Consider the following 13,131-nt stretch of genomic DNA (forward strand, 5'->3'; position numbering starts at 1 on the left):
GGTCCTTGAACGCATCACGGTTGGGATCAGTGGTTATTGGTTATTTCGTCAGGTTACTGATGTTTACGAAAAAAAAAAAAAAAAAAAACCATCAAGGCAAAGCTTGTTCAAGTTGACGTTAGCAACCGCTAACATTAGCGTTAGCTTGCGACACACTCACGGAAAGATTTACCTTACACGACCGCTAGCCTCATGCTAATCGCAACCTGAAATCACGATAAGTCGATCTGGTGACGTCCGCTTTACGGATCGACGGAAATCCCGCCGAGTTGGTGTCTCACCTGGCGGCTTGTTGTAAAAGACGGGGGCGGGCTTAGCCGAGCACTCCTCCGATTGGCCGAAATCCTCCTCCTGTGACTGGCTGAAGTAGCCTTCGCTCGCCTGTAGGAAACGCAGGGAGGGGAAGCAGAAGGTGGGATGAATACCGGCGAGGATGTTGCGGTTCGCGCCGTGGGCGACCCCTGCGCTCGCACCTGGGTGCCTTCCTTCAGCAGCGTCTCGCCGTTGGTCATCAGCAGCTGTCCGTCGTCCAGCTCGGCGGCGTCCCCGGCGGCGTGCTGCAAGGCGTGCTGGTAGCTGAGGGTCATCTGGTCGGACCCCGTCACGTCCACCAGGCTGGAGGGGTCGTCTTCGGGCGCCGGGCAGAAAGTCCCGTCCATCATCTCGTCGAAGCTGAGGAGCGGCTGGGGTCGCCCGCCGGCGCCGGATACGGCGTTAGCCGGCGAGCCGTCGCGCGCGCCCATCAGATCCACCAGATTGGACGACTCGGAGGACGGTTTGGCGGCCTGGGCGGAGTTGCTGTCCCACAGGTCCACCAGGCTGTCCGTCCCGGACTCCCAGACGGAGAACCCGGAGGGGTCGCGGGCCTGAGGGGCCACGCTTTGCACGGGCTTGGTGGGCGTCGACTCCTGGACCGGCGGCTTCGGCTCTTGCTTGGGTGGCGACTCTGGAGGAGGGGAAAGATACGGGTACATCGACCCAACAGATGATCCACCCGTCCTGACAATGTTACTCCGCGCAACAACTGTGCTAACTAGCTTTGCTTCCTCCGAGTTGCAATTTTCAGGGTTCGTCTTTCACGTAAGAGGTGACCCTTGCATCGATCTGTCGATGTAGCTCCGCGGATAAATCTGTGACTGAGCTGTCGCCTCCCTGGAGAAAAACAGGAAGTAGGCGCCTCCCTTACCCCACTTGTCTGTGCGGTCGTCATCGTCCCTGATGAAGTCGTCCTTGATGGGCGTGGTAACTATTTTGGGGATAGGCGACACGGCCGCCATGTTGCGCTCTGTGCTCACTTTGTCGTCATCGTCCCCTAAAGGGTCTGAACGGTAGAGAGAGAAGGAAACGACTATGGAAATGGAAATCTGATGCGAGGACTTCACCCGGCGTGTTGAAGTAACAAGAATCTGGCTTTCCACGTTTAAATTAAACTATAAGGTACTTCATCTTCTGACCAAATCATGGTCTGCAAGGACTAAAACAACTGGAACAGTGCAAAGGACCCGCTGGGGGGCAGTTAGCATCCTGGTCTTGGTTGGCATACAGACAGAAGCCACCGCAGGAGCATGGTATCGGGCGCCCAGACGCCTCGATCCGATTCGCCAAACGAGCCACAATGAAGCCCGTCAGTTAAGGCTGAACTCCTGGGTGAGCAAAGTCTGACCAAGCATAGGACACATGGTGGGCGGACAGTGACACGTATGCACTCCGAGGGTACCTCTGCTCTTGTTCCCTGTTGGCGACCCGTCGTCTGGCCAGAACTCTCAGACGGCCTCCGAGAACTTTGAAGACGCCTCGGTTAATGTCGAAATAAGTCCCCGCCGGTGCGGATGGTTGTCCCGTGACGGGTAGTTACGAGGTGGCGAGGAAGTATGAAGATCTGTGTAACACATCTATCAGGGCGTGTAAAGACACGCAGATGGCCGGTCGTTCTTGGAGGGAGGTGCCTGAACATCTTGCGCAGAGGCGAGTGTCTGTCACAGAAGATGGCGACACCTTCGCCCCGAACTGGCTAAGGCCAAAACAGCATGTACAGACGGAGAACACTGATGATGATTAACACCATGGACGTCGCTCTCGGCCATCGCCGTGCTCTCGCTGCGTCGTGGTCGTTGTTTTTGTTGGATTTCTCCAATGCTTTGCAACCATGCCGGATGGGCGGAGCCTATGAGAGGTATCTCCAAGCCTTGATGGAAGAGGCAGGGAGAGTTGTCTTGGAGACGTAGGGGGTGGGCATATAAGGCAATCAAATTGCTCCAAAAACGTGCCGAAGAATCACAGATTTAAATATGGAGGACAAATATAAGCAAAGGCGGTGAGCTTGACTTTCTCTGGTGGCTCTTCCTTTCCTGCCCCTCCTGTTGTACACTCGACTTGTACTCCATGTTGTTTTGCACTTTCACTCCACCAGGGGGCGGTATTGCGCTTTTCATCCGGGTGCCGGTCTCTTGGGGTAAGGAGTCGAGACACGGAGGTTTGACCAATTTGAACCTCCAAACAAACAAACACAAATTTGTGTTTGTCATTGTCTGTTGCGACCTTAGGAGACCTCCAATAGTGTACTTCTCTTGAGACTTGAACTCTTGAGTGTAATTTGGGAGAATCGGGCGATGGAATACTTGGACGAGGATGTGCAGTCCCAAATGTCCGTGATAATCCAGTGGACCGTATGGCCTTACGGGACTGTCCATCAGCAGAAAATCATAATTTCTATTTGGCCGATGGGTGGAATGCAGGGAAAGCAGATACCCTCGGATCAGTCGCGGTCCGAAACTATTTACCAGGACATCCCCGATCACAGATGGGCGCCTGGGCGGGCGAGACGCACCGTTTCCGTGAATTTGTCACAGAACATCAACGCGGCGCGAAAAATGTACTTCCACGGGAGGCGCCATGTATTGGAATTTCGTGCCGAGGAATTAAAAATAAAACCAAGAGTCGCGACAATGGCGTCGCGAAGACAAGGTTGGATCAGGATCACCGACACGGACCTCCGGAACTCGTCTTTTGAGGCCACGAGCGTGCCGATCGCTATCGGGAAATTGTACCATCTGTGCGGTACAAACACGAAGGTTGCGATTTCCAGGAGGGCAGGATTTGGTTTAATGGGACTTAAAAGGGAAGAAGAGCGAGGTGAATTGCTGTGAGTAATGTTTAATGTCGCCGCGGTGACTGATAACAGAAGGAATGCGCCGACGTCACTCAACCTGCTCGGTTATCACGAGCGCTTCCTGCACTCCTGACCGGATTGGGATCTTTGCGATAGCGTGGCTTCCAGATGAACATCTAGCATTACCGAGGTTGTGTTTTCACTTAACGACTGCGACACTGTGCACGTCACTTGAGCAATGGGCTAAACTACAAGCTAGCCGTCTCGATAGAGCTGTGTTAGCCAAAAGCTGCTGCCGGGGTTTTTAACGATGCTAATTACATAAGTTACATAACAACATTCTGATGTTGTTGGAGTACAGCTTGAGAATTGTTGGGAGTACCTATGAGGACAACTGGTCACCAAGCAAGCCCGCTCAAAGTAGCACAAGTCGCTACCTGAGAGGCTAGTCCCAAGGCTAACTGTTTCATTTATATATGGACATTTTGTGCGTAAATCGGAGTGTTGTTGTGGAGCTAGTGCCCATGTAGCCAAGCGTAACGAACGGAGCGGTACCACCTGAAGTCGTTGGCGGGCGGTGTTGCTCGGTATGCTCGAGGGCAACCAGCGAAAGGAACAGAAAAGAAGAAGACGGCAGCCTCTTGTCAGTACAAACATTGAGAAGAGTTCTGAAGGTACTTTTGTGTCTTCTAAATACCTTCTCAGGTGCGAGAAAGCGCCGGCGTTGTCTCGAACCATCGCGGAGAGCCAACTCTTTGTCCGTCCAGCCTCACATCAGCCACATTTTAGTATGTCAGCGCGTGCTTTTTGGCTAAGTCCAATATTTGGCTCTCAGCCGTGACAACCGACCCCGCCCTCCATTTTCAACAACTCGGTAGTCTGTCTGGTTGGATACACTTCTTCTGCTCCGACACATCATTCCCAGATGCTTTCCCTCAGCCGCTGTCAACACCAAACCTCCCACCAAAAACGTCCCCACAAGAGAACTGAAGTTCTCGGAGCTGTTCCCGTTCAGTCGTATTTAATGTCTTTAGGTGATATCTGACGGAAGAGACCTGACCTTTTAGTTCCTGTAGTTAATGGGCTTAAACAGAAACGGCTAATCTGTTCCCTGGCCGATGGAGGGAGGCCAAATATTCACTTTCACCGGGAAAAGGCGCGGCTCGGTCCGTAAGAAGAGGATCTGAATCGATCTCTACCTTCCCTCGGGGGATCGAGAGTTACTCCGCCGATAGTTTCGGAAACCAGGATTCGACTTTCGGGGACGGGGGGAAGGAGGTGGGGGGACACTCAGACATTCCACACCAGCAGCTGACTGGACAACATCTAGACGGACGCGACATCGAGCACGCAAACCACAAACACGTCACGGCTGCCGCCGCAAGCAGCGTTTTTTAGCGCTAACATGAAGCGGGTGCACATCTGCTGACTCAGGGAAGGATGCAAGGCAACAAAGAGGGGCAGCAAGTCGTCGGTATGTCAGTCAAAACCCTGCTAGCTAACAATGCAAAATGGAAAACAGGGTCTGTTTTGGAGGGGACTCTTTCCGGCAGGTCAAGAGAACGATTTCTGGGTAACTTCAACTTGAACGGTTCAAGTTTTAAAAGGGGGTAAAATGGCGAGCAGCACTGGGGAGGGGGTCAAGGTGCAGTGTGGATCTGCTTCGGTGTGCACCGACGACTGCGCAACGCAGGGGGGAAATAAAAGTGTCATCTGAGACCAGATGGGCGGAAACCACTTCAACGTCATTTCCTGTTTTTTAGCTTCGGCTGCGGTTTGACCGACCGTCCGGTGTTAAAATCGGTGGAAGCACACTGTCATGGTTCTCAGAGATTCAGGTTCTCGGAGCCTTATCTGTTTTTTTGAGGGGGGAGTTCATACCGCCACAAGTCTTCTTGTTCTTCTTCTCGTTTGGGGTTTTCCCTTCAGAGGTCTCCACAGCGAATCAACTTTCTCCATCTAACCCTATTCTCTGTATCTTCCTCTCTCACACCAACTACCTTCATATCCTCTCTCACAACATCCATACATCTTCTCTTTGGTCTTCCTCGAGACCTCCTGCCTGGTAGCTCCACCTTCAGCAACCTTCTACCCAGATCTTCACCAATGGTTTGGACATGAACAAAGGAGTGTTCATATCCAAACCGTCTCAGTCATCACTATGTCTCGGTCATACATGTCCTGCACCCCTGTAACAAAGTCTTCTTTTCCTTTGGGCTTTTCCCTTCAGGTGTCGCCACAGTGGATCCACCTTCTCCATCTAACCCTATTCTCTGGATCCTCCTCTCTCACACCAACTAACTTCATATCCTCTCTCACTACGTCCATACATCTTCTCTTTGGTCTTCATCTAGACCTCTAATTCCAGCATCCGTCCACCAATATATCCACTCTCCCTCCTCTGTCCATGACCCAACCATCTCAGTCTGGCTTCTCTGACCTTCTCTCCAAAACATCTAACATGTGCTGTTCCTCTGATAGACTCATTCCTGATCCTCTCCATCCTGGTCACTCCCAAAGAAAACCTCAACATCTTCATCTCTGCAACCTCTAGTTCTGCCTGCTGTCTTTTGGTCATTGGAACAGTTTCTAGTCCAAACATCACGGCTTGTCCATCTTTCCTTTCCTTCTGGCTGATAGTCTTCTATCTCTTTGCACCCCTGACACTTTTCTCCACCCCTTCCAACCTGCTTGAACCCGTCTGGAGCTGGCGAGCTAACATGCTAATATGTCACATGTGCTGATTGCCAAAGAATGGTGGCTCCACGTCAGTTTACCTGGGGCGCCATTTTACCCGCGGACCCTTTTAATAAACGCACCTGCTGGTTTTACCGCAGCTACAAGTTACCCGCTCCCCTGGTTGAGCTTCTGTTTCTTATGGCCTTTAGAGCTGACGCTATGGTGCCGAAGGTCCCTGGTGTCTCCTTCGGGTTCCTTTGGGTTCTCTGGGTTCCTCACACAGTCCGAAAAAAGTACAGGAGGTTCATTGGAGACCCTGCATTGTCCAGGTGTTTGGATGAGAGAGCGAATGTTGTATGCTTCCAAATTACATGTGAATGAGGGGGTGAATGGTTGTCTGGGTCCCTCAGGGGTCGGCGAGTATTTAATTGAAATGTATTTTATTTTAGTTTGTTCATTTTTAAAATGTAATTATAAATGTGAAGATTATAGCGCTCTTGTAACATCTAAATAAAACGTGTTCAAATATTTTTGGTGCTCTTTTTTGGCGCTTTTTTTTTTTTTTCAAATAGACTCTAAGTATTTTTCTTAAAAGCAACCTTCAACCCAATGTCTTTTTTTCGGTGCTCAAAGTGTTTTGTTACATGCAGAAATGTACCATATTTTCTGGACCATAAGGTGCAATATCAATGAATGGGTCTATTTTCATACATAATCATGCATTTTAGCGCTACATAATTAGCTATCTCATCTCGTCAACCCATAATCAACCAATGACCGACTTCGGTTGCTTACGAAAGTCGCACCTAAACATTTAGACAGATGTTTGAGCGCAGCGTACCACAAAAAATTGGTTGGACGTCAGTTAGCACAACTTGAATTCCAACATAAGGCAAGGGGTTTTTAAGGTGCATGGCTGTAAGGATTTTAAGCGCGCCTTATAGTGCAAAAAATACAGTTTTTGTTTATACGTAGCAGAAAAGCAAAACAATATGCCGTGTTAATTCATTTTAGATTTTAAAAAGGTTGTGTGGCTCCCGGTGTTCACTGCAGGGAAACGAGTCCAAATGGCTCTTGGAGTGGGAAAGGTCGCCGACCCCTGGACTATGACAAATGAATGAGAGGGTGACTGGCCATACGGTATGTCTCTATATCTGTCCTGGAGATGGATCCAGGGGGAGCCCCGCCTCTCGCCAATGTCTAGGCTCCACCCCTCTTCGGTAAATGAACGAATGAGCATTTGCTAAGTGTGGCTATGCTAATGCTAATGGACCTCGCGTCACGCTTCGAGGTCACATAGGAACCCCCGCTGGGAACAACATCTGCGCGTCAAAGCGGGAGCGCGTTAACTCTTACTTCCTGTTCCTCGCTGTCACTTCCTGTCTCCTGATTTCTGATTGGTCGGGGTCTGTACCTACCGGCTGCAGCGGCGTGCTGCCTCCGTGCGTGCGGCGGGGTGCGGAGGGGCGACGGGGGGGTCGGACCGGAGTTGCCGGGACTGTGCTGCTGCCTCAAGAAGGGACTGTCCAAGCGGCCTGGTGGTTCGGGTCGCCACGTGCGCGCACACACACACACACACACACACACACACACATGCACGGCAACGCACAGGAGGACACGGAAGCGACGCGGCGAGATGGAAAGACGGACGCAAAATGGAAGAGGGAGGGAAAGACGAAAAGGGGGGTTGAAGGTCGGAACGAGGGGATGCGGTGAATGAAAGAGGTCACAAAAAGGGAAGGGGAGGCCCTCAGGAGGAGGAAAAAACAGAGAGAACGAGAGAGAAAAGAAAAGAAGTGGTTAGTGTGCGAAGGTTAGGCGCTTCGGACGGCCAATCGGAGCAAAGTTCGGCGTAATTAAACCCCGCCCCCAAATTTTCCCGTCTTGGCAACTGGACTTCCTTACTTGAGGCTACTTTGGTTCGAACGACCGATGGGGGAGTTTCCGAATGTAACTACCAGTTCGACTGGTTTCGCTCCTTTAGCATAGCATAGCCGTTAGCATAGCAACCCCTCCGCTTCACATCTAGCTTCTGCAGATCAACTCTTCTATTTTCCCAACGAGCCACATTGGACCCGCCCCCAAAAAAACCCGGCAGTTATTTTCCAAAACGTGGCTCAACGCGGGACTGAACTTGGACCGTCTTGTGGGGAAGGTGAAGGACAAACCGGCAGCTAACTCGGATGATCCTTCCGGAAGGTGACGGGTTGGTCTTTACAGCCGGCGGTTTTGTCTGAACCCGGTGCAGATCCTTCAGACTCTCCTTTGCACCCTCAGCCATCGGACTGTTGCAAGCGATTTGTGCGGTTTTCAAATCCAGGATGGAAAACAGGCCTTGTGATTGTGGCGTCTATGCAGACGACGCGGTGATGTCGTAGCGTTCCGTCTCCACGGCGACCAGGGGAGCAAGAGTTGTATGCTTTCGAATGACGTGTGAATGAGAGGGTGAACGGTTGTCGGTCGAGTCCAGCTCCTTGTGGCTTTTAATTAAAGTGTATTTTATTTTAGTTTGGTTATTTTGAAAATGTCGTTTTAAATTTAAGGATTATTGTGATCTTGTAACATCTAAAGCAGGGGTGTAAAACTGGTCTGGAGGCCACCTGAAGTCTAATTTGATGTCAAAGCGCCAGTAAAATCATAGCCTAGAAGTTACCTAGAAGTAACACAAAGTCCAAATTTTTGTTTTAGCGTAAAAAAGAACAAGCAAAAATCTTTAGACCTAATGAACTGTTTTTTTTGGTTTTTTTTTATAAAAAAAACATGACTAACAACCTGCGATTCTTTGAGAAAGGTATTTAAAATAAGCAAATTAAATAATAAATGAATAAATTAAATAAAAAAATAAATAGATAAATAAAAAAAAATAAAAAAAATTACCTTTTTGTAAATGAATTAAGTGCGATTTCTTTCTTAATTAGCGACTGCACACGCCGGTAAAATTTTGAGTTTTCAGTTTGCTGCCGGTGGATAATTAAATTTCTTTTTTTCATAAATACATGAAAAACTCAAATATTCATGGAGGATTTTGCTTCCAGTTTAAATGTTTTGTTTCATGCAGAAATGTCATTTCGTTTCCTCTGAAGTTGTTCATTGATTAAAAAAAAATAAAAACGCAACACATATTATGCTAGCAGATAAATGAATGAATAAGTATCTGCTAAGTGTGGCTAAGATTTATGCTAATGCTAATAGCTGGATTGTTTTTATTCCGTAACCTTGACGACCGAGGTTACCCTTTCGGTCACGTCAACATTTTCCCCGTAACCTTCGCGATTTTAAAAAATGTATACATCGCATAACGACAAAAAAGAAAAAAAATTATATGCCGTGTTAACTCATTTTGAATTTCAGAATTTCTTCTTAACCATGGGTGTTGTTGAAAATTCAGAGAAACTGCGTACTAGCGACGTAGCATCTTCTCCTAGATCGCTGCTATTTGTCGTTGTGTTGCGATTTTGCAAAACTAAGATATTTTGAATGACTTTTAAGAATTCCAAAAATTGAAAAATAAAATCATATACATTTCTTGCAGATTTCTCGTTCAGTTTTTGTTTGCTGCAAGGTATTTTCACACTTTTCCCGGGAGCTACGTCCCAAAACATTGATGGTATTTACCGATATATCAACCCTAAACAAATGCTTCTTACACTTTTAAATGTTCAGATCCTGGAAGTAGCGAACTGTGAAGTAGCAAGGATCCACCGCAGAAATAAATGTGAGAAAATTAGTTCGAGGTGGAAAAATAGAATGCCGCGATGAATGGAATTTTTCCGACACGCTCGAAACGCCGTGTCGGACAAAGACCCCTATTTGGAAAAAGAAGAAGAAGAAGAAGAAGAAGAAGAACGGCGTCTTTGCCGTGATTCGATTGGCTCACAGAGCCGATGCTTCATCGGACACCCGGAAAGTTGCGCCCGACAGAAGCTCCGGTTCTACGAGAAGACGTGGGCTTCCAGAGCCAGCCTTCAGCGCCGTGGTTACAGCTCTAGTGAAGCTGTCCGAGTGGCAAAAGTAGGCAAGTTTCTGTCGGTCGATATCATTGCGCGAACCCCTTTGGGGTCGCCCGTGGTTCGGCTCTATCGCGAGGTGTTTACCGGTCCTGTGGACGGAGACGGGCGAGGTGTCCACGCTGACGGTCATGGCTCTCTCCTTCTGCTTGAAGAACTCCCGGGGGTTTCCCGACCGCTGGGCGATGATAGCCTTGGCCTCCTGGAAGCACAGGGGGGACTCTTTAGAGTTCACCCATGGTTCAGGCAGTAGGAGAACTTCCAGCTCTGGAAACTCCACCCACCTCCACCTCGGACTCCTTCTTGTCCAGGTTTAGATCCTCGATGCTGGGCTCGGACGCCTGCGGAGAGGAACGTCGCGGATCGTAAAGGCAACAAGGAAACATACAAGGGTTCCTTCACGTAGACTATGAATCACCGAGACACCTACTATGGCCGACTGGCTCTGCAGTCTCTCCTTGGCCTCTTCCTCCTCCTGCATCTTCTTCCTGCTCCAACATAAACACCAGGGTTAGACCCAACCTTCGGCGGGAACGCATCCTGTCAACATCAGTTTCGGCATCCTGCTCTGACTCCTGAGTCAACAAGCAATGTTTGAACATGCAGGGATATTCAAGTGGAGCTGATGCCAATATCCTCCTTGACCACCTATAGAGACATTTGACCGACATACATGTCATTCTTTTAGGGTTTAAAAATGTCTAGAAGATAGACTGAATATGACATTGCCCTTTGAAAAAAAATTGGGGTTGATTTTGCCCGAAAAGACACTAGATGGCCACAAGTATTCGCTCAACTGCCTTGACTCCACAGCTTCAGCTCTTCTGGGAAGGCCGTCCACAAGGTTCAGAAGTATGTTTAAGGGGTTTTTTGGAGCTTCCTTTGTGCACAAGTGTGCAGTCATGTTGGAAAAGGAAGGTCCAGCTCCAAACTGTTCCCATGGAATTGTCCAAAATATCTCGGTATGCTGAAGCTTTCGGAGTTCCTTTCACTGGAACTAAGGGGCAAAGCCCACATCCTGAAAGGCAACGTTCTCCTGGCGACTGCAAAACCCAGACTCGTCCATCGGATCGCCACTCTAGAGTCCATGGAAACAATCGGAACACCTGATTCTGATTATTTGGATGGACGAGCCAATACTTTTGGCCATACGGGGCACGTCTGCAAGGCGAAGAGATCCAGAATGGACTTCCAGTGCCCTATTTTTGTTGCCGTCGTTGCTAAAAGCTACGTCGACGGCTCCCGTCGCTACAGTTACAGATTTGATGGCGCTACCTTTACTTCTGGCAGCATCCGTTCGTCCTCTCGCTCACCTGTGCTCCTCGATCTCCCGCTCGCGCTCGCGGTATCTCCTCTCTCGGTTCTCCTGCTCCTGACGTTCCAACTCCATCCTCTCCTCCTCGAAACGCTGCCGTTCCTCCGCCACCTTCCTCCTCTCCTCCTCCTTCCTCAGCTCCTCCTCGCGCTGGAGATACGAGCGACGCTTTTATTTCGGCACCTTCGCACCTTCGCTCCCTCGCAAAAGTGCAAAAGCGATCCGCTAATGCTAACGCTAACTCTTTTTTAAAGGACAGTTGTACGTCATTTCCGTTGAACACCGCGGCCCTTAAGATAAATATTTCTCAGCGATAAGAAAGGCGGTGAGAGATGGAGATAATGAGGCGAAAGCTGAAACGAGGAAATATGACAAAGTGTGTGTAGCGCTTAGCTTCGCTGCTACTACGAGGAAAGGCCGGTGTGTTTAGCGTTAGCTGAGAGTTGCGGTATCACGATTGAAAACCCCGCTTGGAAAAGCCGTGCATTGCAAAAACCTGCTCCTTGTAGCCATTAATCCTCACTTTTTCATTTTGATTAAAAAATAAAAAAATCAGCACAAATTGTTTTATTCATTTTTGTTTTGTAGGTTGTTTTATGCATTGTGCTCCTGAGATAATCTTGCTTAATTAATTTTTCAGTATCAGTATAGGTTAAGTAAGGATTTTTTTTGTTTTTCTTTTAAAGTTCAGGGAAATTGATGCACTTTAAATCTTTTCTGTTACAGACTAGAAAACAATGTTAATAACGTTATTTATATTTCTTTCTTTCTTTTCTTTAATGTTAATACGTGAATAAATGATACTATTTAACAGAAAATAATCAAGGAGCACTGGACTGATTGGGCTGGATGCTCCTCTCTCACACCAACTAACTTCATATCCTCTCTCACTACGTCCATATATCTTCTCTTTGGTCTTCCTCTCGACCTCCTGTCTGGCAGCTCCACCTTCAGCAATCTTCTACCCAGATCTTCACCATGGTTTGGACATGAACAGGGGAGTGGTCATATCCAAACCGTCTCAGTCATCCCTTTGTCTCAGTCATACATGTCCTGCACCCCTGTGACAAAGTCTTCTTTTCCCTTCGGGAGTCTCCACAGTGAATCACCTTCTCCATCTAACCCTATTCTTTGGTACCTCCTTTCTCACACCAACTACCTTCATATCATCTCTCACTACGTCCATACATCTTCTCTTTGGTCTTCCTTGAGACCTCCAATTCCAGCATCCGTCCACTAGTCCAAACATCATCGCTGGTCTCACCACTGTCTTGTACACCTTTCCTTTTATTCTGGCTGATGTTCTTCTATCTCTTGGTACCCCTGACACTTTTCTCCACCCATTCCAACCTGCTTGGACCGTCTCTTCACCTCTTCTCCACACTCTCCTACGCTCTGGACTGTTGACTCCAAGCACCTGAAATCCTCCAGCTTCTTGATCTCCACTCCCTGTAGCCTCACCGTTCCACCCGAGTTCCTCTCATTCACACACATATATTCTGTCTTGCTGCTGCTAACCTTCACTCCTCTCCTTTCCAGAGCATACCTCCACCTCTCTAGATGTTCCTCTACCTGTTCCCTGCACTCACCACAGATCACAATGTCATCTGCAAACATCACGGTCCATGGAGATTCCTGTCCAACCTCATCTGTCAAAGTGTGGCCTTTATATGAACACATATATTTATTTTGTTATTTTTAGCAGGTGCGGCTTATATTCAGGCGCGCCCAATAGTCCAGAAATGACGGTACTTCCTGCTCCGCGGCCGGATTAGTCCTTGTCTACCTTTTAAAAATATCAAGGAATTCAGGAACACAAATGGACAACATAAATAATGAATAAATAAATAAAAATAAAAAATGAATAAATTGAGAGGCGGCCGTTGACTCGCCGCAGGATCTCCAGTGAACATTTAGAAGAAGACGGAAACCTTCTGAGCGCCGAGCTTCTCCTGGACCTTATAAGGCGGAGCTTCGGCCGCCGCTTAGCTCGCGACCAAATATGGTCGACGGGAAGCTGA

The 13,131-nt window shown here is 48.5% G+C and overlaps 1 protein-coding gene across 4 annotated transcripts in view; it reads right to left on the reverse strand.

Moving 5' to 3' along the window:
* Nucleotides 1-13,131, reverse strand: part of dbn1 (drebrin 1) — a 72,053-nt gene that overhangs the window by 2,045 nt on the left and 56,877 nt on the right. The window contains exons 7-14 of one of the 4 annotated variants that reach the window (XM_086142171.1): nucleotides 11,109-11,260; nucleotides 10,226-10,283; nucleotides 10,080-10,136; nucleotides 9,883-9,997; nucleotides 7,207-7,323; nucleotides 1,187-1,321; nucleotides 474-946; nucleotides 282-381 (exon numbers count right to left, since the gene is read on the reverse strand). In XM_086142171.1, coding sequence (XP_085998297.1) covers nucleotides 282-381; nucleotides 474-946; nucleotides 1,187-1,321; nucleotides 7,207-7,323; nucleotides 9,883-9,997; nucleotides 10,080-10,136; nucleotides 10,226-10,283; nucleotides 11,109-11,260 — 1,207 coding nt within the window. Of the gene's footprint in view, nucleotides 1-281; nucleotides 382-473; nucleotides 947-1,186; nucleotides 1,322-7,206; nucleotides 7,324-9,882; nucleotides 9,998-10,079; nucleotides 10,137-10,225; nucleotides 10,287-11,108; nucleotides 11,261-13,131 lie in introns of all 4 variants that reach the window. The other 3 variants (XM_086142170.1, XM_086142172.1, XM_086142173.1) reach the window with 3 other exon arrangements.

This window comes from Fistularia commersonii, chromosome 35 (assembly GCF_037954325.1).
Source record: "Fistularia commersonii isolate RoL2024-O1a breed Wild chromosome 35, RoL_Fcom_v1.0, whole genome shotgun sequence".
NCBI classification, from domain to species: domain Eukaryota; kingdom Metazoa; phylum Chordata; class Actinopteri; order Syngnathiformes; family Fistulariidae; genus Fistularia; species Fistularia commersonii.